Source organism: Elephas maximus, chromosome 17, assembly GCF_024166365.1.
Source record: "Elephas maximus indicus isolate mEleMax1 chromosome 17, mEleMax1 primary haplotype, whole genome shotgun sequence".
Taxonomy (NCBI): domain Eukaryota; kingdom Metazoa; phylum Chordata; class Mammalia; order Proboscidea; family Elephantidae; genus Elephas; species Elephas maximus.
Genome location: NC_064835.1, coordinates 49,931,341 through 49,953,229, shown reverse-complemented (window position 1 = coordinate 49,953,229; position 21,889 = coordinate 49,931,341). Strand labels below are relative to the sequence as shown.

At 37.9% G+C, this 21,889-nt stretch overlaps 1 protein-coding gene across 3 annotated transcripts in view; it reads left to right on the top strand.

Moving 5' to 3' along the window:
* Positions 1-21,889, top strand: part of DNAH6 (dynein axonemal heavy chain 6) — a 315,642-nt gene that overhangs the window by 237,523 nt on the left and 56,230 nt on the right. For all 3 annotated transcript variants that reach the window (XM_049856189.1, XM_049856188.1, XM_049856190.1), the window contains 2 exons: positions 3,330-3,465; positions 10,252-10,421. In XM_049856189.1, coding sequence (XP_049712146.1) covers positions 3,330-3,465; positions 10,252-10,421 — 306 coding nt within the window. The remainder of the gene's footprint in view (positions 1-3,329; positions 3,466-10,251; positions 10,422-21,889) is intronic.

Genomic DNA, 21,889 nt, shown 5'->3' with positions numbered 1-21,889 from the left:
ACAAGAAAGCCACCAGAGCTAATAAATGAATTCAGCAAAGTGTCAGGACACAACGTCAACACACAAAAATCAGTTTGGTTTCATACATCATCAGTGAGCATGCTGAAAAGAGAAATTAAGGAAGCAGTTCATTTAAAATAGCATCTAAAATAATGAAACACCTAGGAATAAATTTAGCCAAGGAAGTGAAAGATTTGAATACCGAAACCTAAAAATTATTGTGCAAAAAAAGAAGACCTAAATAAATGGAAGAACATTCATGTCCATGGATTGGAGGACTTACTGTTGTTAAGATGTCAATACTATCCAAAGCAATTTATAGATTTGATGCAATCCTTATCAAAAGTTCAGCATTCTTCTTTTTACAGAAATGGAAAAGCTAGCCATCAAATTTATATTGAAGTGCAAAAGCTCCCAAATAGCCAGAGCAATCTTGAAAAAAGAGAACCAAGTATGAGGACTCATACTTCCTTATCTCAAAACACACCATAAAGCTACACTTTCAGAACAGCCCGGTACTAGTATAATGATAGGCCAGAAGATTGATGGTTCAAACCCACACAGAGGTGCCTCAGAACACAGGCCTGGTGATCTGCTTCTGAAAGGTCACGGCCTTGAAAACCCTCTGGAGCAGTTCTACTCTCCACACTTGGTGTCACCATGAGTTGAAATCAACTCTACAGCAACTGATAACAACAACTGGTATAAAGATAAACATATAAGCCAATAAAAACAATTTTGAGAGTCCAGAAATAAACCCATACGTACATAGTCAATTGGTTTTCAACAAGCGTGCTATGTCTATTCAATGGGCAAAGAATAGTCTCTTTAATAAATGTGGTGCCTAGGGCAACTGGATTTCCACATGCAAAAGAATAAAGCTGGACCTACACTCCACACTGTATACAAAAATTAATTCAAAATGAATCAAGGACATAAGTTTAAGAACTAAAGCCATAAAATTTTTAGAAGAAACATAGAAGTAAAGCTTCGAGACCTAGTATTTAACAATGGGTTCTTAGATGTGACACCAGAAGCACAAAAGACTAAGTAGATAAATGGGACTTCATCAAAATTTAAGATGTTTGTTCTTCAAAGGGCATTGTCAATGACGTAAAGAGATAACCTATAGATTGGGGAAAAAATTATATATCTGATAAAGGTTTAATATCCAGAATACATAAAGAACTCTTACAACGTAATGACAAAAAGACAACCCAATCAAAAAATGAACAAAGACTTGAATAAACATTTCACCAAAGAAGAAATACAAACGCCCAACAAGAACACGAAAAGATGCTCAATGTCATCAGTCATTAGGAAAATGCAAAGCAAAACCACATAAGACAATGCTTTACTCCAAGGTGGCTATGATCAAAAAAAAAAGAGAGAGAAAACAACAGGTGTTGGCAAGGGTGTGGAGAAATTGGAACCCTCACCCATTGCCGGGTGGGATTGTAAAATGGTACTGCCTCTGTGGAAGACAGCTTGGAAGTTCCCCCAAATTTGAACATATAATTACCATGTGATCCAACAATTCCACTCCTAGGTGTATACACAAGAGAATTGAAAGCAGGAACGTAAATACCTGTACACCAGTGTTTGTTGCAGCACTATTCACAGTAGCCAAATGATGGAAACAACCTAAATTTCCATCAACAGATGAATAGTCAGAATTCTCTAGAGAAACAGAACCAGTAAGATACACATATACATAGAGAGGGAGAGAGATTTACTTCAAGGGATTAGCTCACATGATTACGGGGGCTGACGAGCCCAAAATCTGTAGCTCAAGCAGCAAGCTGGAAACGCTCAGAGGAGACTCCTCTGAGAAATCAGAAACCTCATTCACTGGTAGGGGAAATGTAAAATGACGCAGCTGCTTTGGAAAACAATCTGGCAGTTCCTCAAACAATTAATCCTAGAATTACCATAACCCAGTGCCGTGGATATGACCCAGCAATTCTGCTCCTAGGTATATATCCAAGAGAAATGAAAACATATATCCAACAAAAATATGTACACAAATGTTCATAGTAGTATTATTCATAATAGCCAAAAAGTGGAAAGAAAAATGTCCATCAAGGGATGAATAAATAAATAAAAAGTGGTATAGCCATACAATGGAATATTATTTCATCATAAAAAGGCCTGAAGTACTGATGCATACCACAATGTGGATAACCCTTGAAAACCTTAGACTAAGTGAAATAAGCCAGCCACAAAAGACCACATATTATATGATTTCATTTATGTGAAATATCTGTAGTATTAAGGCAAATCTGTAGAGACAAAAAGTAGGTTAGTGGATGCCTCGGCAGGATTACAGGGATGAGGACGTGATAGCTAAAGGGACAATTTCTTTTTGAGGTGATGAAATGTTCTAAACTTGAGGTGTTGATGATTGCACATATCTGTGACTATACTTAAGTCCATTAGATTATACACTTTAAATGGGCGGATTGCATAATACGTTAATTGTATCTCCATAAAGCTATTTTTTGAAAATGCAGCCCAAGGCCTCAATCAAATATTCACAATATTTCTCAAAGAACTAGTTTCAGTCTACAATCACAGCTGTTTCTCCGTCTTTTTTAAACTGTTAATCCACATATAAGCGCATCATGAAATATTAACATCTAGCATAATATGACTTCCCAGAACATTCTAAGCCTGTCTGAAACGATTAGACATGTATTCGTCCCAGCCGGGCTGAGATTGCCATCAGCCTTCCTACTCACACTGCTCCACTACTCGGCATTCTCCACCTCCTCGGGTTAGAAAATCTGGGGATCTGATTTGGAGACTGCAGTTTTCTAGAAGAAATGAAATCCTTAACCCCAAGAGGGATCATCAGGTCAAATTTGCTTTCTGTAATGTCACCCTGAAAAAGTTCCATCAGCTACACTTCTGTGCAAGGGTCAGGATTGATTCAAAACCATTTCTGTTTCACCATTTTTTTATTACTTGCCCTAGGTAAATGGTTATTTGTAACATGCTATTAGAGATTGGAAGGAGATCTGGTGACGCAATGGTTAAGAGTTCAGCTGCTAACTGAAAGGTCAGAGGTTCAAGCCCACCAGCCGCTCCAAGGGAGAAAAATATGGCAGTCCGCTTCCGTCAAGATTTACAGCCTTGGAAAACCCGTGGGGCAGTTCTACTCTGTCCTATAGGATTGCTATAGGGTTGTTATTAGTCGGAATCAACTCAAGGGCATTGGTTGTTTTTTTTTTTTTAATTAGAGATTGATTTTCTCACTCAGACAAAATGAAAATGTATTTCATGGTTGTCTTTCTGAATTATTATTATTGCTTTCTGTCTTCTAATAGGAACGTCCTCCTAAGCCTGAAGCTCCCTGGCTACTTACTGTCACATGGTTCACATGCTGTGACCTTGAAGAATCATTTCCAGTTTTTAAAGGAATTACACAATATCTATTGCTACATCCAATTTCCATACGCATAGGTAAAATGACAAAAAGAATTTGCTGCAAGGGGTCATAAACAGCCTCTTGAATCCTAACTTTAATGCCTCATTTATTTTGACCTCTTCTCCTATATCAGTATTTTTCAAAGGAAATTTAATTACTAAAAAACTGTGTTTTCTGATTCTTCCTTTAATGCTTCACCCATGAATTTTCAATATTTCATGTCTATTATTATATCCATTTTAAGGCTATAAGTTTATCTCTAAGTACAGCTTGACCTGCATCTTTTTTAACTTTTTTTTGAAGGATGACATATAACAGAAAAGTGCACAAATTCAAGTTGTACAATTTGATTAATTATCCAAATCCGGATACATTTATCTAATCACCACCTAAATCAAGAAACAGGCAAGCACTGGCATCCCAGAATCTCCTCATGTTCCTTCCCACCATCCCTTCTCCCTTTCCCAGAGGTAGCTACTGCTCTGAGTTATAACATTCCAAATTAATTTTTTCCTCCCAAGTTTCAGTATGTAGCCCTTTCTGTTCTAAATGTTTATTGTTTATAATTTAGTTATATTAATTACATTCATGGTTTGCATGAAATGGATGCTTCGTAATTTGTTTAGATGTTCTTTGCCAGCTAGTGCACGTTCAGTTTATGTAAAATGTTCCATGTGTTTATTTTTTAACTCAAGGTTCTATATGCAACTTTTAGCTCAAACTTATTAATTATGTTTATTTTACTAATGTTTTATACACTTGACCTGTCATTTCTAAGAGAGGTATATTAAGATGTAACAGTATGGTTGGCAATTTCTCTTTGTATTCTGGGATTTTTCCCTTTGTATATCTTGTGAAACTGGGTTATTATGTACATTTAGGTTTAAGATTATTATCTTTCTGTAAATTTTTCTTTTTATTATCAAATAATATTTCTTTCTACACTGAAAATTCTTTTTGCTATAAAATCTATTTTCTAATATTAATATTGTTATTTTTTTAAAAAAAAAACCATTGCCATCAAGTCAATTCTGACACATTGTCACCCTATAGGACAGAGTAGAAGAAATACCCCATAGGGTTTCCAAGTTGCTGCTGGTAGATTCAAACTGTTGACATTTTGGTTAGCAGCACAACGCTTAACCAGGGTTAGCATTCCCCCTCTATGTATTTCTACATGCTTTATCTTCAACGTTTTGTGTCATCATGTTTTTGGTACATCATTAGTGGGATTTTTTTGTTGTTTTGAGCAGTCTGATAGTCTCTCCTTTTTAACAGGAAAGGTTCAATCCAATTATGTTTATTATGATTGTTGATATATTTCAGTGGTTCTCAAATGGGGAAGATTTTGTCCCCTGTGGGAAATTTGGAAATTTCTGGAGACAGATTTGGTGAACTGGGGCGAAGTCACTGGCATCCAGCGGGTAGGGCCAGGGATGCTATTTAGCATCCTCCAGTGCTTAGGAGAGCTTCCCACAACAAATAATTACTTGGTCCAAAATGCCAATAGGACCAAGGTTGAGAAACCCTAACCTGTTTAGACTTCTATCATCTTATTTTGTGGAGATTTTTTTTCCCAGACTTTCTTTTTTTTTTTTTTTTCCTTCTTTCTTGACTTCAGGTGAATTGTCTACATTCTTATTTTTGTTATTTCCCCCTCTATTGATTTGAAGTTCTGTGTTCTATTTCTATTCATTTAGTGATTAACCTTATACTTAGAACATGAATATCTATTTAACTGAATATACCCAGTAAGTGTGGCCATTTAAAGTCTATGTGGACCAACACTACTAGGGTTCTAATACACTCATTTGATTTTTTAATAAAGACTGTTGTTGTTAGGTACAGCCGAGTCAGTTCCAACTCACAGCGATCCTATGTACAACAGAATGAAATATGCCCGATCCTGCACCATCCTCAAAATTGTTGCTATGTTTGAGCCCTTTGTTGCAGCCACTGTGTCAATCTGTCTTGTCCAGGGTCTTCCTCTTTTTCACTGACCCTTTACCTAACCAAACATGATGTCTCCAGGGACTGGTCCCTCCTGATAACATGTCCAAAATATATGAGATGAAGTCTCACCATCCTCGCTTCCAAGGAACATTCTGGCTGTACTTCTTCCAAGACAGACTTGTTCGTTCTTCTGACAGTCCAGGGTAAATACAACATTCTTCATCAACACCATAATTCAAAGGCATCAATTCTTCTTCAGTCTTCCTTATTCATTGTCCAGCTTTGTCATGCATATGAGGTGATTGAAAACACTATGGCTTAGGTCAGGCACACCTTAGTCCTTAAAGTGACATCTTTGCTTTTTAACACTTTAAAGAGTTCTTTTGCAGCAGATTTGCCAAATGCAATGAGTTCTTTGATTCCACTACTGCTTCCCTGGTTGTTGATTGTGGATCCAAGTAAAATGAAATCCTTGACAGCTTGAATCTTTATCATGATGTTTATCATGATGTTGCTTACTGGTCCAATTGTGAGGATTTTTGTTTTCTTTATGTTGGGGTGTAATCCATACTGAGGGCTGTAGCCTTTGGTCTTCACTAGTAAGTACTTCAAGTCCTCTTCACTTCCAGCCAGCAAGGTTGTGTCACCTACATATCTCAGGTTGTTAATGAGTCTTCCTCCAATCCTGAGGCCACATTCTTCTTCATCTAGTCCAGCTTCTCAGCTTATTTGCTCAGCATACAGATTGAATAGGTATGGTGGAAGGATACAACCCTGAGGCACATCTTTCTTGACTTTAAACCATGCAATATCCCCTTGTTCTGTTCAAACGACTGCCTCTTGATCTATGTACAGGTTCCTCATGAGCATAATTAAGTGTTCTGGAATTCCCATTCTTTGCACTGTTATCCATAATTTGTTATAATCCAAACAGTCAAATGCCTTTGTGTAGTCAATAAAACACAAGTAAACATCTTTCTGGTATTGTCTGCTTTCAGCCAAGATCCATCTGACGTTAGCAATGATATTCCTCCTTCAATGACCTCTTCTGAATCTGGCATGAATTTCTGGCAGTTCCCTGTCGATGTACTACTGTAACCGCTTTTGAATGATCTTCAGCAAAATTTTATTTGTGTGTGATATTAATGATATTGTTCTATAATTTCCACATTCTGTTGGATCATCTATCTTTGGAATGGTCACAAATATGGATCTATTCCAGCCAGTTGGCCAGGGAGCTGTCTTTATATTTCTTGGCATAGACAAGTGAGCACCTCCAGTGCTGCGTCCTTTTGTTGAAACAACTCAGTTGGTATTCCATCAATTCTTGGAGCCCAGCTTTTCGCCAGTGCCTTCAGTGCAGCTTGGACTTCTTCCTTCAGTACCATTGGTTCTTGATCATATGCTGCCTCTTAAAATGGCTGAACGTTAACCAATTCTTTCTGGTACAGTAACCTTGTGTATTCTTTTCATCTTGATTTGATGCTTCCTGTGTCGTTTAATATTTTCCCAGCAGAATTCTTCAATATTGCAACTTGAGGCTTGAATTTTTTCTTCAGTTCATTCAGCTTGAGAAATGCTAAGCATGTTCTCCCCTTTTGGTTTTCTAATTCCAGGTCTTTGCATATTTCATTGTAATACTTTACTTTGTCTTCTCAGACCACCCTTTGAAATCTTCTGTTTAGCTCTTTTACTTCGTTTCTGCCTTTCACTTTGGCTACTCTTCACCCAAAGAGCAAGTTTCAGAGTCTCTTCTGACATCCATTTTGGTCTTTCCCTTCTTTTTGGTCTTTTCAATGACCTCCTGCTTTCTCATATATGATGTTCTTGATGTCATCTCACAACTCATTTGGTCTTCAGACATTTGTGTTCAGTGCATTAAATCTACTCTGAGAAGATCTCTAAATTCAGGTGGGACATACTCAAGGCTGTAATTTGGCTCTTGTGGACTTGCTCTAATTTTCTTCAGCTTCACTGTGAACTTGCATGTGAACAATTGATGGTCTATTCCATAGTCAGCCCTTGGCCTTGCTCTAACTGATGATATTGAGCTTTTCCATCATCTTTTCCACAGATGTAGTTGATTTGATTTCTGTGTATTCCATCTGGCAAGATCCACATTTATAGTTGCTGTTTATGTTGTGAAAAAAGGTATTTGCAATGAAGAAGTCGTTGGTCTTGCAAAGCTCTATCATGTGATCTCTGGTGTTGTTTCCGTCATCAAGGCCATATTTTCCAACTACTCTTCCTTCCACTTTGTTTCTAACTTTCCCATTCCAATCATCAGCAATTATCAGTGCATCTTGATTGCATGTTTGATCAATTTCAGGCTGCAGAAGTTGGTAAAAATCTTCAATTTCTTCATCTTTGGCCTTAGTGGTTGGTGTGTAAATGTGGATAATAGTGGTATTAACTGCTTTTCCTTGTAGGTGTATGGATATTATCCTATCACTGACAGCATTTTACTTCACAATAGATCTTGAAATTTTTTTTTGACAATGAATGCAAAGCCATTCCACTTCAATTTGTCATTCCCAACATAATAGACCATTTGATTGTCTGATTCAAAGTGGCCAATACCAGTCCATTTCAGTTCATTAATGCCTAATATATCGATGTTTATGTGTTTCATTTCTTTTTTGACAATTTCTAATTTTCGTAGATTCATACTTTTTACATTTCAGGTTCTTATTATTAATGGATATTTGCAACTGTTTCTTCTCATTTTGAGTCATGCCACATCAGCAAATGAAGGTCTGAAAGCTTGACTCCATCCACGTCTTTAAGGTTGACTCTACTTTGAGGAGGCAGCATTTAGAGTGCCTTCCAACCTGAGGGGCTCATCTTCCAGCACTGTATCAGACAGTGTTCTGCTGCTATTCATAAGGTTTTCACTAGCTAATTTTTTCTTTAGAAGTAGACCTCCAGGTCCTTCTTCCTAGTCTGTCTTAGTCTGGAAACTCCACTGAAACCTGTCCAGCATGGGTGACCCTGCTGGTATTTGAAATACCAGTGGCATAACTTCTCACATCACAGCAACACACAAGCCACCACAGTATGACACGCTGACAGATGTGTGAGGATAATAAAGACTAGAAGTATTAAAATGTTCTTCGGTAAATATATTTCAAACATTTTCTGTATTCTGGAGCAGCTAGACAGGACAACTAATGGTAGAGGTGAACCCAAAAAGAAAAACACTCAGAAGAAGCCCAGAGATGGGCATGTTAGAGACAGACCCAAAGCAGAAAGTGCTAGATAGATCCTCATACATACAGAGCCAAAGAAAGGGAATGGGTGGAGGCTGAAAAGCAAAGTAATACTGGGGATCATTCATTCCTTTTCCATAAAAGGCACCATACGATCTTATCCGTTACTTGGGACTCAAAATTTCAGCAAACTAAATTAAAACACCTTCCCTGATTTCATTTGTTAAATTTCACGGTTTGTTTTCTAAATCCTGCAGAATTATGAAGGTTGTACATGTGTGAAATTTCGTGCTTGTGTTCTAAAAGTGAGCTTTAGATTTTTGTAAGAGATGTTTAATTGTAATTCCAATGTCATTCTTATGTTCAAAAGCTTCCTAATTGCCTTAATCTTTTGTCTTTGAAGGTTTCCAAGTGCTCCATGCCCTATTAGTTGAGATTTATCACTTATAATATGCATGATTAGATCTTGTCTTGTTGGCCCAAGTCCTAGTGATTATACAATAAATAATGAAACCTCAGGAGAAAAGCAGTCCTTTTGGAATAAATGGTGCTGCTACCTGGTCCTCAGAGCAATGTAGCCACCTTCCGCTGAAAAGCACTGTGGTGTGGTGTGCCCTGTGATCTCGTATCATGTGAAGCTCTGTCTTCTATATAGAAATTGGAAGTCTTGCAGAGCAGCACACTACTCCAGGGCCCTCATCTGAGTGTCACAAAATTTCTGTCAGCAGCTCTTTGACTGCCATTGTTAGACCCTCAGAGAAGAACTTCAGCAGACTAGGTGGAGAAAGTAGTTTTCCAGCTCTGAAATGCAACCCACTATTTTGCCTAACGTTCAACCCAAGGAGCCTGTTCCGTCATTGAAGAACACACTGGCTGTGTGACCTTGCTGAGAGGCTTCCAGCACACCATGTGCCCTGTCCCTACAGAAGTTCCCATGCTAATTCTTGCTACACATTATAAGCGTTGTGAGGGCTAACGAGGATCCTAACCCTCATGTAAGACGCAAATCCATTCCTCATAAATGTTGCATGGAAGGTGGGCAGTGAATGATGTATTCTATCTATTGGGACAGAAGTTGAATTTATGTCAAGATACTTATTTATATTGTTCAAATTACCTATGCCAGAATTTTCTATTTACTTCATCAGTCCTAGCCTGGTAGTTATGTATTACTTCCCACCACTACCATGGGGTTTTTTTCTAGGTTTTCTTCTACCTCCCACAGTGATTATTTCATGTATTTTAATGCTATTATCTGGCACACATAAGGTCATTTTATTGTCTCTTTATTATTTTAATAAATATAACTTGATCTGCTTGTCCCATTGAATTGTATTTTTCTTGAATTCTAATTTATCCAATATTCTAATTTATCTCACCACTTCGGTGTTATGCTCACATTTACTTGATGTATTTTTATGTATCCTTTCTGTTATTTTGTCTTAGTTTTGCTCTTTGTAAAAGTGGTTTGCTGTTGGATTTTTTTTTCTGATCTAATTTTAAATTCTTTAGAATTTGGTTGGGTAGGAGATTAACGTATTTATATTTGTGGTTGAAACTGACAGTAAATGTAGCAATTTTTTAAGCTACCAAAAATACATTTATTTAATTTCAAAGTAAAAAACAAATATAAAGAATCTTTTTCAATTGTGTTTCCAGGGTCTTTTGAGACTTATATTAACCCACCGGACTGGGAAGGCTATTGTAAGACAAAATCAGAAGAGCAGGTCATGATTCTGGAAAATGAGGCCATGAGACAAGACATTTGGAATCCAGAATTGAGTTCTTTCCATAAGCTAATTCTTGTTAAGTGTTGTAAAGAAGAAAAGGTAGGATTTGTTTTGTTTTGTTTGTTTTTGGATTATGGTAAAATATATTTAACAAAAAAAATTCCCATTTTAACCATTTTTAAGTGTACAATTCAGTGCCATTAATTACATTTACCCTGCTGTGCAACAATCACCACTATCCATTTCCAAAAGATTTTCATCAGTACCCCTTCAGTAATAACTCCTCATTCCTTCCTCTCCACAGGCCCTGGTAACCACTAATAAATTTTTTATCTATTCCACATAACAACAATTGTGGGGATGACACAGAACCAGGCAGTGTTTCCGCCTTTTTTACATAAGGTCTCTGTGAGTTGGAACCGACTCTGTAGCACCTAAGAACAATAACATTCGGCATATTTCATGGATGTGAGATCATACAATATTTATCCTTTTATTTCTGACTTATTTTACTCAGGATAATGTTTTCAAGATTCATCCATGTTGTAGCATGTATCAGAACTTCATTTCTCTTTATAGCAGCATAATATTCCATAATATTTCTACCCTTTGACTGTTGTGAATAATGCTGCAATGAACATTGGTGTACAAGTATCTGTTTGAATCCCTGCTTTCAAGACTTTGGGTACGTACCTAGGAGTGAAATTGCTGGATCATATGGTAATTCTATGCTTAACTTTTTGAGGAAACACCAAACTGTTTTTTCACAGAGGCTACAGCATTTTACACCAAATGGTAGGGTTTTGTTTGTTGTTTTGTTTTTCATTAAAGGACTGTATTATACTTCTTTCTACTAAAGCTCAGCATGGCAGTTATGATTCATAAATTGGTTAGACTTATTTAGTTATTTAGAGTGTACAAATGGTCAATTTTGGGAGATGCCTCTAAGAAATAGTTGTTAGGTGCCGTCGAGTTGGTTCCAACTCACAGCGACCACAGCGGCCCTGTGTATAACAACGAAAAACTGCCCGGTTCTGCACCATCTTCACAGTCGCTGTTAAGCTTGAGCCCATTGTTGCAGCCACTGTCAATCCATCTTGTTGAGGGTCTTCCTCTTTTTATCTGGTCCTTTACTTTACCAAGCATGATGTCCTTCTCCAGGGATTGATTTCTCCTGATAACATTCCCAAAGGATGTGAGACATAGTCTCGCCATCCTTGCTTTCAAGGAGCATTCTGATTGTACTTCTTCCAAGGCACATTTGTTTGTTCTTTTGGCAGTCCATGGTATATTCAATATTCTTCACCAGCACCACAATTCAAAGGTGTCTATTCTTCTTCAGTCTTCCTTATTCATCGTCCAGCTTTCCCATGCATATGAGGCTATTGAAAACACCATGGTTTGGGTCAGGCACACCTTAGTCTTCAAGGTGACATCTTTGCTTTTTAACACTTTAAAGAGGTCTTTTGCAACAGATTTGCCCAATGCAATGCATCTTTTGATTTCTTGACTACTGCTTCCGTGAGCATTGATTGTGGATCCAAGTAAAATGAAATCCTTGACAACGTCAATCATTTCTCCATTTATCATGACATTGCTTATTGGTCCAATTGTGAGGATTTTTGTTTTATGTTGAGGTGTAATTCATACTGAAGGCTGTACTCTTTGATCTTCATCAGTATGTGCTTCAAGTCCTTTTCACTTTCAGCAAGCAAGGTTGTGTCATCTGCATATCTCGGGTTGTTAATGAGTCTTCCTCCAATTCTGATGCCCCGTTCTTCAAATAATCCAGCTTCTAAGATTGTTTGCTCAGCATGCACATTGAATAGGTATGGTGAAAGGATAAAACCCTGACACACACTTATTCTGACTTTAACCACTCTGTATCCCCTTGTTCTGTTTGAACGACTGCCTCCTGATCTATGTACAGGTTCCTCATGAGCACAATTAAGTGTTCTGGAATTCCCATTCTTCGCACTGATAGCCATAATTTGTTATAAGCCACACAGTCAAATCCCTTTGCAGTCAATAAAACACAGGTAAACATCTTTCTGGTATTCTCTGCTTTCAGCCACCATCCATCTAACATCAGCAATGATATTCCTAGCTCCATGTCCTCTTCTGAATCTGGCTTGAATAGAATTCTGGCAGCTCCCTGTTGATATACTGCTGCAGCTGCTTTTGAATGAACTTCAGCAAAAATTTACTTGCATGTGATATTAATGATATTGCTTGATAATTTCTGAATTTGGTTGGATCACCTTTCTTGGGAATAGGAATAAATATATATCTCTTCCAGTTGGTTGGCCAGGTAACTGTCTTCCAAATTTCTTGGCATAGATGAGTAAGCACCTCCAGCACTGCATCCTTTTGTTGAAGCATTTCAGTTGGTATTCTGTCAATTCCTGGAGCCTTGTTTTTCATCAATGCCTTCGGTGCATCTTGGACTTCCTTCAGTACCATCGGTTCCTGATCATATGCTACCTCCTGAAATGGCTGAACATTGACCAATTCTTTTTGGGACAGTGACCCTGTGTATTCCTTCCATCTTCTTTTGATGCCTCCTACATCATTTAATATTTTCCCTGTAGAATTCTTCAGTATTTCAACTCAAGGCTTGAATTTTTTCTTCAGTTCTTTCAGCTTGAGAAATGCCGAACGTGCTCTACTCTTTTAATTATCTATCTCTAGGTCTTTGCATGTGTCTTTACAATACTTTACTTTGTCTTCTTGAGTTGCCCTTTGAAATCTTCTGTTCAGCTCTTTTACTTCATCAGAAATAGAGACTCCATGTTATTCCTAGAACATAGCGTTTTACACAAAGAATGATAAAAGCAAAGGCTGGAGAGCCAGCCAGGGACCTGGAAATATATTGGATAGGACAGAATCTAACAGAGTGTATGTTTTATGCAAATTTAGCTTCTACATATTTGAAATGTTCCGTAACAAAAATCAATTCATTCACATGAGAAATTGTACGTTTAACCAATAGCTTGTGACCTTTCATTAATAAAGGCATTGGAAACTCAGATCTCAGTATAATATTAATGGCAGTTTGTCCTGTTTACAAGGGAAATAGTTCTCCAACTTTTTTGAGTTCAAAAACATTTCATGAGTGTATTACCACTTTGGTATTTAGCTAGAAGCCCTAAGAAATAGCTTATTGGTGCTTTGTATGTTGTCCTTTATTATAAACTTTTCAAGCACTTCTTAGAAAACTAAAAAACAAATATTTTATGCCATCAAAAATGTTTTAAATAAAAACAAATTCCACTCCTAGGTATATACCCAAAAAGCTTGAAAGCAGAGACTCAGAGACTTGTATACCAATGTTCATTGTAGCACTATTCACAATAGCAAAAAGATAGAAATAACTTAAATACCCATCAGCAGGTAGATGGATAAATAAAATGTGGTACATACATACAGTGGAATACTGCTCAGCCAGTAGGAGAAGCAAAGTCTTGATACATGCTACAATATGGATGGAGCTTGAAGACATTATGCTGAGTGAAATAAGTTAATCACAAAAGCGTAAATACTGTACAACCTCACTTATATAAAAAGATAAGAAAAGGCAAATGTATAAGACCAAAGATTATTAGCAGCTACCAAGAGCAGAAGGGAGGGGGAAAGGGGAGTTAATGGTAATGGAAAAATAGCACTGATTAAGAGTAGGGTTGCACAGCCAATTACTGTAATTGCTGTCAATAAGTTGTGCACCTGTAAAAAGCTGAATTGGAAAAAGTTGTGTGATAGATGTATTTACAATGACCAGAAGAAAAAAAAAAGTAGCCGCTGAGGCTACTTATGTATGTATAACCAAAGACCTCATAGGATTTGGTTCCTTGGTTTGGAGGTTTAGGGTCATGGTTTCAAGGGACATTCCAGTTAATTGGCCTAATGACGTGTTTAGTGCTTCTGTTTTACTTCCTAGTTCATTGAATACTGCCTGGGGTCTTAAAAGCTTGCAGGTGGCCATCCAAGGCACAATAATTTGTCTCTATTTGCCTGGAGGAACAGAGGAAGAAGGAGAGTCAGGAATAGAAGGAGGATATAGAATGTGTGGCTAATGGCCTCATGAACAACTGCCTCCTTTTCCATGAGACCAGAAGAACTGGATGGTGCCCGGCTACCATTACTGCACATTTTGTTCAAAAATTCTATAGAAGAATTCTGATCAAAAGGGGGAAAATAACAGAATTTCAAGTTCTCATGGACCCCAGACTTTCTGGAACTATGGAGGCTGGATGAGCCCCTGAAACTATTGCCTTGAGATAATCTTTAAAACTTAAACCAAAAATATCCCCTGAAGTCTTCTTAAAACCAAATAATAATTTGGCTTAACTAGTAAACAATGTCTGCCTTGAGCATTATGCTCTTTTAAGAATTATCTGTATGGGATCAAAGTGTCAACAACAACTCAAAAGATTGGGGGGGCAGTGAGTTTACATTAATGGGAGAGGAACAACTCAGAAAGGGAGAGTCAGAATGGTTGCACAACTCAAAGAATGGAATCAATGTAGCTGAACTGTACATGTAGAAATTATTGGTGTGTGTTTTATTGTATGTGTTCTCAACAAGAACAAAATAAGTTAATTTAAAAAAACCTTAAAAAAATCTGTGACAAAATTCTAGGATTTGATAGAAGTAAAAGCTGGGTCATGAACACATAGTTCTATATTGTTACTTTCTGAATTTCTGAAACATGTCATCATTTTTAAAACAAACACAAATCAATGTAAAACAGTAAAGAAAAATTTTTTAAATAAAGAAATTGAAACTATAAAGGCTAAGTGAATTATACAGTAAAGCCTGCAAAAGCCGAAAAGCCTGTGTAAAACCTGTGTAAGGTGGAAACCTGTCAGAGAAGGAAAACTTGAATATTTTCCACTAATAGAGAGCAAGAAAAATGGTCAAGACTGGAGGCAGAGCCAACGTGGTGCTATAGACAGAAGCACCGTGCCACCACTCTGCAGCAAAGACCCAAAAAACTAAGTAAAACAGATACAAACATTAATCCTGGAAGCCTAAATACCAAAAGAAGGAATAAAGAACTCGATCAAGCACTAAATGGAATAAAAAACTGACAGAGAATGAAGAGAGCTACACAGTGGAGGCCCCATACCAGCTAACATGGCCAGATTCACTGTCTTGGGCTTCAGCCACCAAAGAACTCAGACAGAGAATATGGGAAGGCAACTTCACAGAGCTCCCAACATGAGACAGAGCACCCAGTAACCAGGGATACACGTTTTCCCACCCCCCATCCTTCTTCCCTTTATGCAGCCTCAGCTGCTTGCCAATGGGCCACAGGTGTTCGGCCAGAGAGACACAAGATCATTGCTGCCAAAGTCCACCCCACTCCCACCAGCTGGCCCCTTCTGCACCATTTTTTGTTTTTTTGTTTCTTTGTAATTTTGTTTGTTTGCTTTGCTTTTTTTGTTGTTGTTTCTTTTTCTCCCTTCCTTCCTTTCCTTTCTCCTGCCCAGTTAGCCCATGTGCCATACACTCCTTTTCTTGATGGGCTGTGATTTTTTGGTTTATTTGCTTTGTCCTTTTTTTTTTTCTTTTTATCTGTTTCTTCTCTCTTTCTCCTTTCCTTTCTTCCTCCCACCCAGCCCTGTGCTCTGCCCCTGCCACTTCTGGAGGGGCTGTGCTGCACAGCTCAGTTGGAGAGTCACCGTGTGTGGCCTTCCGGGCCTGTACTGTCATCACCAACCAGCTCCCTTAGCACCATTTTATTTATTTATTGTTTGCTTGGTTTTTATTGTATGTTGTCATTGTTGTTTTTCTTTTCTTTTTTTTTTTTTTGGTCTGTTATTGTTTCTTCTCTCTCTCTCTCTCTCTCTCTCCCTTCCTTTCTCCCATCCACCCAGTCCTGTGCACCACCCTTAATTTCTTGGTGGGCTGTGTACCACTTGGCTGGAGAGCCTCTGGCACATGGCCTCCCCAGGTCTGCTCTGGCCCCACAGGCCAGCTCCCTCAGTGCTATATTTTTTGTTTTTCTTTACCTTTCCCCTTCTGCTTTTCTTCCTTCCACTCACCTAGGCCCTGCGCTGCCTCCACCCCTTCCTAGCTGGCTGTGCAGTGCCACCTGGCGAGAGAGACGTCAGCTTGCTGCCACCGCAATTCCACCCACCCCCAACAACCAGCACCCCCACCACCATATTTGTTGTTGTTGTTTTTATTCTTTTTGATTTTTTTTTCTTTGTTTGATTGTTGGTTTCTTCTCTCCCATCAGCACCACAAAAAAAAAAAAAAAAAAAACACTGCAAAATGACAGCAGTAAACTCATACCTATCAATAATCACACTGAATGTAAATGGCTTAAAGGTACCCATAAAGAGGCAGAGAGTGACAGAATAGATTTAAAAATAGGACCCATCAATATGTTGTCTACAAGGGACCCAGTAAAAACCAGTGCTGTCAAGTCAATTCCGACTCATAGCAACCCTATAGCGATCCTTAGAAACAAAGACCTAAATGTATTAAAAATCAAAGGATGGAAAAAATATATCTAGCAAACAGCTATCAAAAAGAGCAGGAGTGGCAATACTAATCTCAGATAAAATAGACTTTAAAACAAAATCCACCATAAAAGACAAAGAGAAGGGCATTATATAATGATTAAAGGGACAATTCACCATGAAGACATAATTATAATAAATACCTACGTACCCAATGACAGGGCTCCAAAATACATAAAACAGAGTCTTAACAGCACTGAAAAGAGAAATTGATGGTTCCACAATAATAGTAGGAGACTTCAACACACCACTCTTGGTAAAGTACAGAAACAAACTCAACAAAGATACTGAAGGTCTAAAGGCTACAATCAACCAGCCTGACCCCATAGACATATGGCACCCAATGGAAGCAAAGTACACACTCTTTTCCAACATACATGGAATGTTCTCCAGAATAGACCACATCTTAGGCCACAAAGCAACCTTCAATAAAATCTAACATTGAGATAACACAAAGTATCTTCTCTGATCACAATGCCATCAAAGTAGAAATTAATAACAGGAAGAGCAAGGGAAAAAAATCAAATACATGGAAACTCAATAACATCCTGCTTAAAGACCACTGGGTAATAGAAGAAATCAAAGATGGAATAAAAAAATTCCTAGAATCAAATGAGAATGTAAACACATCATACCAAAACCTCTGGGACACAGCAAAGGCAGTGCTCAGAGGTCAACTTATAGCAATAGATGCACACATCAAAAAAGAAAAAAGAGACAAAATCAAAACCTTAGTTACACAACTTGAACAAATAGAGAACAGCAAAAGAAGCCCACAGCCACCAGAGGAAAGGAAATAATAAAGATCAGAGCAGAAATATATGAAATAGAGGATAGAAAAAATCAACAAAACCTAAAGTTAGTCCTTTGAGAGGATCAACAAAATTGACAAACCACTGATCAAACTGATGAAAGAAAAACAGTAGAGGATGCAAAAAAAACAAATAAGAAATGAAATGGGGACATTACAAGAGTCCCAACTGAAATAAAAAGGATCATTAACAGAGTACTATAAAAAACTATACTCCAACAATTTTGAAAACCTAGAGGAACTGGGCAAATTTCTAGAAATAGACTACCTACCCAAAGTAACACAAACTGAAGTTGAAAATCTAGACAGACCCATAATAAGAGAAGAGATTGAAAAGGTAATTTAAAAAAAAAAAAAGAAAAAAACTCCCAAGAACAAAAAAAAAGTGCTAGCCCAGATGGCTTCACTGGAAAATTCTACCAGACATTCAGAGAAGAGCTTACGTCACTACTACTAAAACTATTTCGGAACATAGAAAAGGAAGTGATACTTCTGAATTCATCCTATGAAGCCAGCATAACTCTGATACCAAAACCAGGCAAAGACACAAAAAAAGAAAATTACAGACCAATATCTCTCATGAATATAGATGCAAAAATTCTCAACAAAATTCTTGCCAATAGCATCATATCAAAAAAATGATACACTCTGACCAAGTGGGATTTATACCAGGTATGCAAGAATGGTTCAACATAGAAAATCAATAAGTGTAATCCTGTACATAAAGAAAAGAATCACATGATCATCTCAATCACTGCAGAAAAGGCATTCAACAAAGCCCAACACCCATTCCTGATAAAAACTCTCAATAAAATAGGTATAGAAGGGAAATTCCTCAACATAATAAAGGGCATGTATACAAAACCAAGAGTCAACATCATTCTTAATGGAGACAGACTGAAAACATTCCCCTTGAGAATAGGAACAAGATAATGTTGCCCTTTATCACCACTCCTATTTAACATTTTGCTGGAAGTCCTAGCTACAGCAACAAGGCAAAAAAAAAGAAATAAAGGGCATCCAAATTGGTAAGGAAGTAGTAAAATTGCCCTATTTGCCGATGATATACTATATATAACCCAAAAGACTCCACAAGAAAAACACTGGAATTAATAGATTCAGCAGAGTAGCAGGATACAAGATCAACATGCAAAAATCAGCTGAATTCGTATACACCATTAAAGAAAACTACGAAAAGGAAATCAGGAAAACAACACCACTTATAGTAGCTCCTAAAAAAAAAAAAAAACTTAGGAATAAATATAACCAGGGATATAAAAGACCTATACAAAGAAAACTACAAAACACTATTGAAAGAAACCAAAAGAACCCAATCCAAACCCATTGCCATCAAGTCGATTCCGACTCATAGTGACCCTATAGGACAGAGTAGAACTGCCCAACAGAGCTTCCAAGGAGCGCCTGGCGGATTCGAACTGCCAACCTCTTGGTTAGCAGCCATAGCACTTAACCACTATGCCACCAGCGTTTCCGAAACCAAAAGAGACCTACATAAATGGAAAAACATACTATGCTCATAGATAGGTAGCCTTAACACTGTGAAACTGTCATTTCTATCCAAAGCAATCTACAAATACAATACAATTCCAATCCAAATACCAACAACATTCTTTAAAGAGATAGAAAAACTAATCGCTAACTTTATACGGAAAAGGAAGAAGCCCCAGAATGTAAAGCACTATTAAAGAAGAAGAATAAAGTAGGAGGACATGCACTACCTGACCTCAGAATCTACTATACAGCTACAGTAGTCAAAACAGCCTAGTACTGTACAAGAACAGACTCATTGACCAATGGAACAGAATTGAGAGCCCAGATGTAAATCTATCCACCTACCATCACCTGGTCTTTGACAAAGGCCCAAAGTCCATCCATCAAATGAGGAAAAGAAGGTCTTTTTAACAAATGGTGCTGGCAAAACTGAATGTCCATATGCAAAAAAATGAAGCAATACCCATACCTCACACCGTATATAAAAACTAATTCAAAATGGATCAAAGACCTAAATATAAAACCAAAAACTACAAAGATCATAGAAGAAAAAATGGGGTCAACTCTCGAGGCCCTAATACACAGCCTTAACAGGATAGAAACTATAACTAACGACACACAAACACCAGAAGATAACCTAGATAACTAGGATCTTCTAAATATTAAACACTTATGCTCATCAAAAGACTTCACCAAAAGAGTAAAAAGAGAACCTCCAGCCTGGAAAACAAATTTTGGCTATGACAAATCAAACAAAGGTCTAATCTCTAAAATCTACAGGAAAACCCAACACTTCTACAACAAAAGACAAATAATCCAATTAAAAGATGGGCAAAGGATATGAACAGACACTTCACCAAAGAAGACATTCAAGCTGCTAACAGATACGTGAGGAAATGCTCGAGATCACTAGCTACTAGAGAAATGTGAATCAAAGCCAAAATGAGATATTGTCATGGATTGAATTGTGACCCCCCAAAATGTCTGTCAACTTGGCTGGGCCGTGATTCCCAGGATTGTGTGATTGTCCACCATTTTGTCATCTGATGTGATTTTCCTGTATGTTGTAAATCCTATCTCTATGGTGTTGATGAGGTGGGATCAGTGGCAGATATGTTAATAAGGCAGGACTCAATCTACAAGATTAGATTGTGTTCTAAACCAATTTCTTCTAAGATATAAAAGAGAGAAGCAAGCAGAAACAAGGGAAACTCATACCACCAAGAAACAAGAGCCAGGAGAATAGCTCGTCCTTTGGAGTCAGGGTCCCTGTGCTGAGAAGCTCCTTGGCCAGGAGAAGATTGATGACAAGGACCTTCCTCCAGAGCCAACAAAGAGAGAAAGTCTTCCCCTGGAGCCGATACCCTGAATTTGGACTTGTAGGCTACCAGACTATGAGAGAATAAATTTCTCTTTGTTAAAGCCATCTATTTGTTGTATTTCTGCTATAGCAGCACTAGATAACTAATACAGATACTATCTCACCCCCACATTACCGGCATGAATCAAAAAAACAGAAAATAGCAAATGTTGAAGAGGCTGCGGGGAGATTGGAACTCTTATGCGCTGCTGATGGGAGTGCAAAATGGTATAGCCATTTGGAAAATGATATGGTGCTTCCTTAAAAAGCTAGAAATAGAAATACCATATGATCCAGCAATCCCACTCCTAGGAATATATCCCAGAGACCTAAGAGCCATCACACGAATAGACATATGCACACCCATGTTCATTGCAGCACTATTCACGATAGCAAAAAGATGGAAACAACCTAGGTGCCCATCAACAGATGAATGGATAAACAAACTATTGTACACACACACAATGGAATATTACCCAATGATAAATCTGCAAAGCATCTCACAACATGGATGAATCTGGAGGGCATTATGCCGAGTGAAATAAGTCCATTACAAAAGGAAAATATTGTATGAGGCCACTGCTATGAAAACTCATGAAAAAGTTTACATACAAAAAGGAATAATCTTTGATTGTTACGAGGAAGGGGAAGGGTGGAAGGTAAAAACACTAAATAGACAATAGATAAGTGGTAACTTTGGTGAAGGGTAAGACAATACACAACACTGGGGAAGCCAGTACAACTTGTCCAAGGCAAGGTCATGGAAGCTCCACAGACACATCCAAACTCCCTGAGGGACCAAATTACTGGGATGGGGGCTGTGGGGACTCATGGTCTTGGGGAACATCTAGCTCAATTGGCATAACATAGTTTATAAAGAAAATGTTCTACACTCTACCTTGGTGAGTAGCGTCTGGGGTCTTAAAAGCTTGTGAGCGGCCATCTAAGATATTCCACTGGTCTCACTCTGTCTGGAGGAAGGGAAAATGAAGAAAACAAAATACACAAGGAAAGGTTAGTTCAAAGAACTAATGGACAACAGCTACCACAGCCTCCACAGTCTAGCGCAACTAGATGGTGCCTGGCTGGCTACCACCACCAACTGCTCTGACACGAATCACAGTAGAGGGTCCCAGACAGCTGGAGAAAAATGTAGAACAAAATTCTAATTTACATACACACAAAAAATGCAGACTTACTGGTCTGACAGAGACTGGAGAAACACCAAGAGTATAGCCCCTGGATGCCCTTATAGCTCAGTAATGAAGTCACCCCCTTCAGCCAAAGATTAGACAGGCCCACAAAACAAAATGAGATTAAATGGGCACACCAGCCTAAGGCCAAGGAGGAGAAA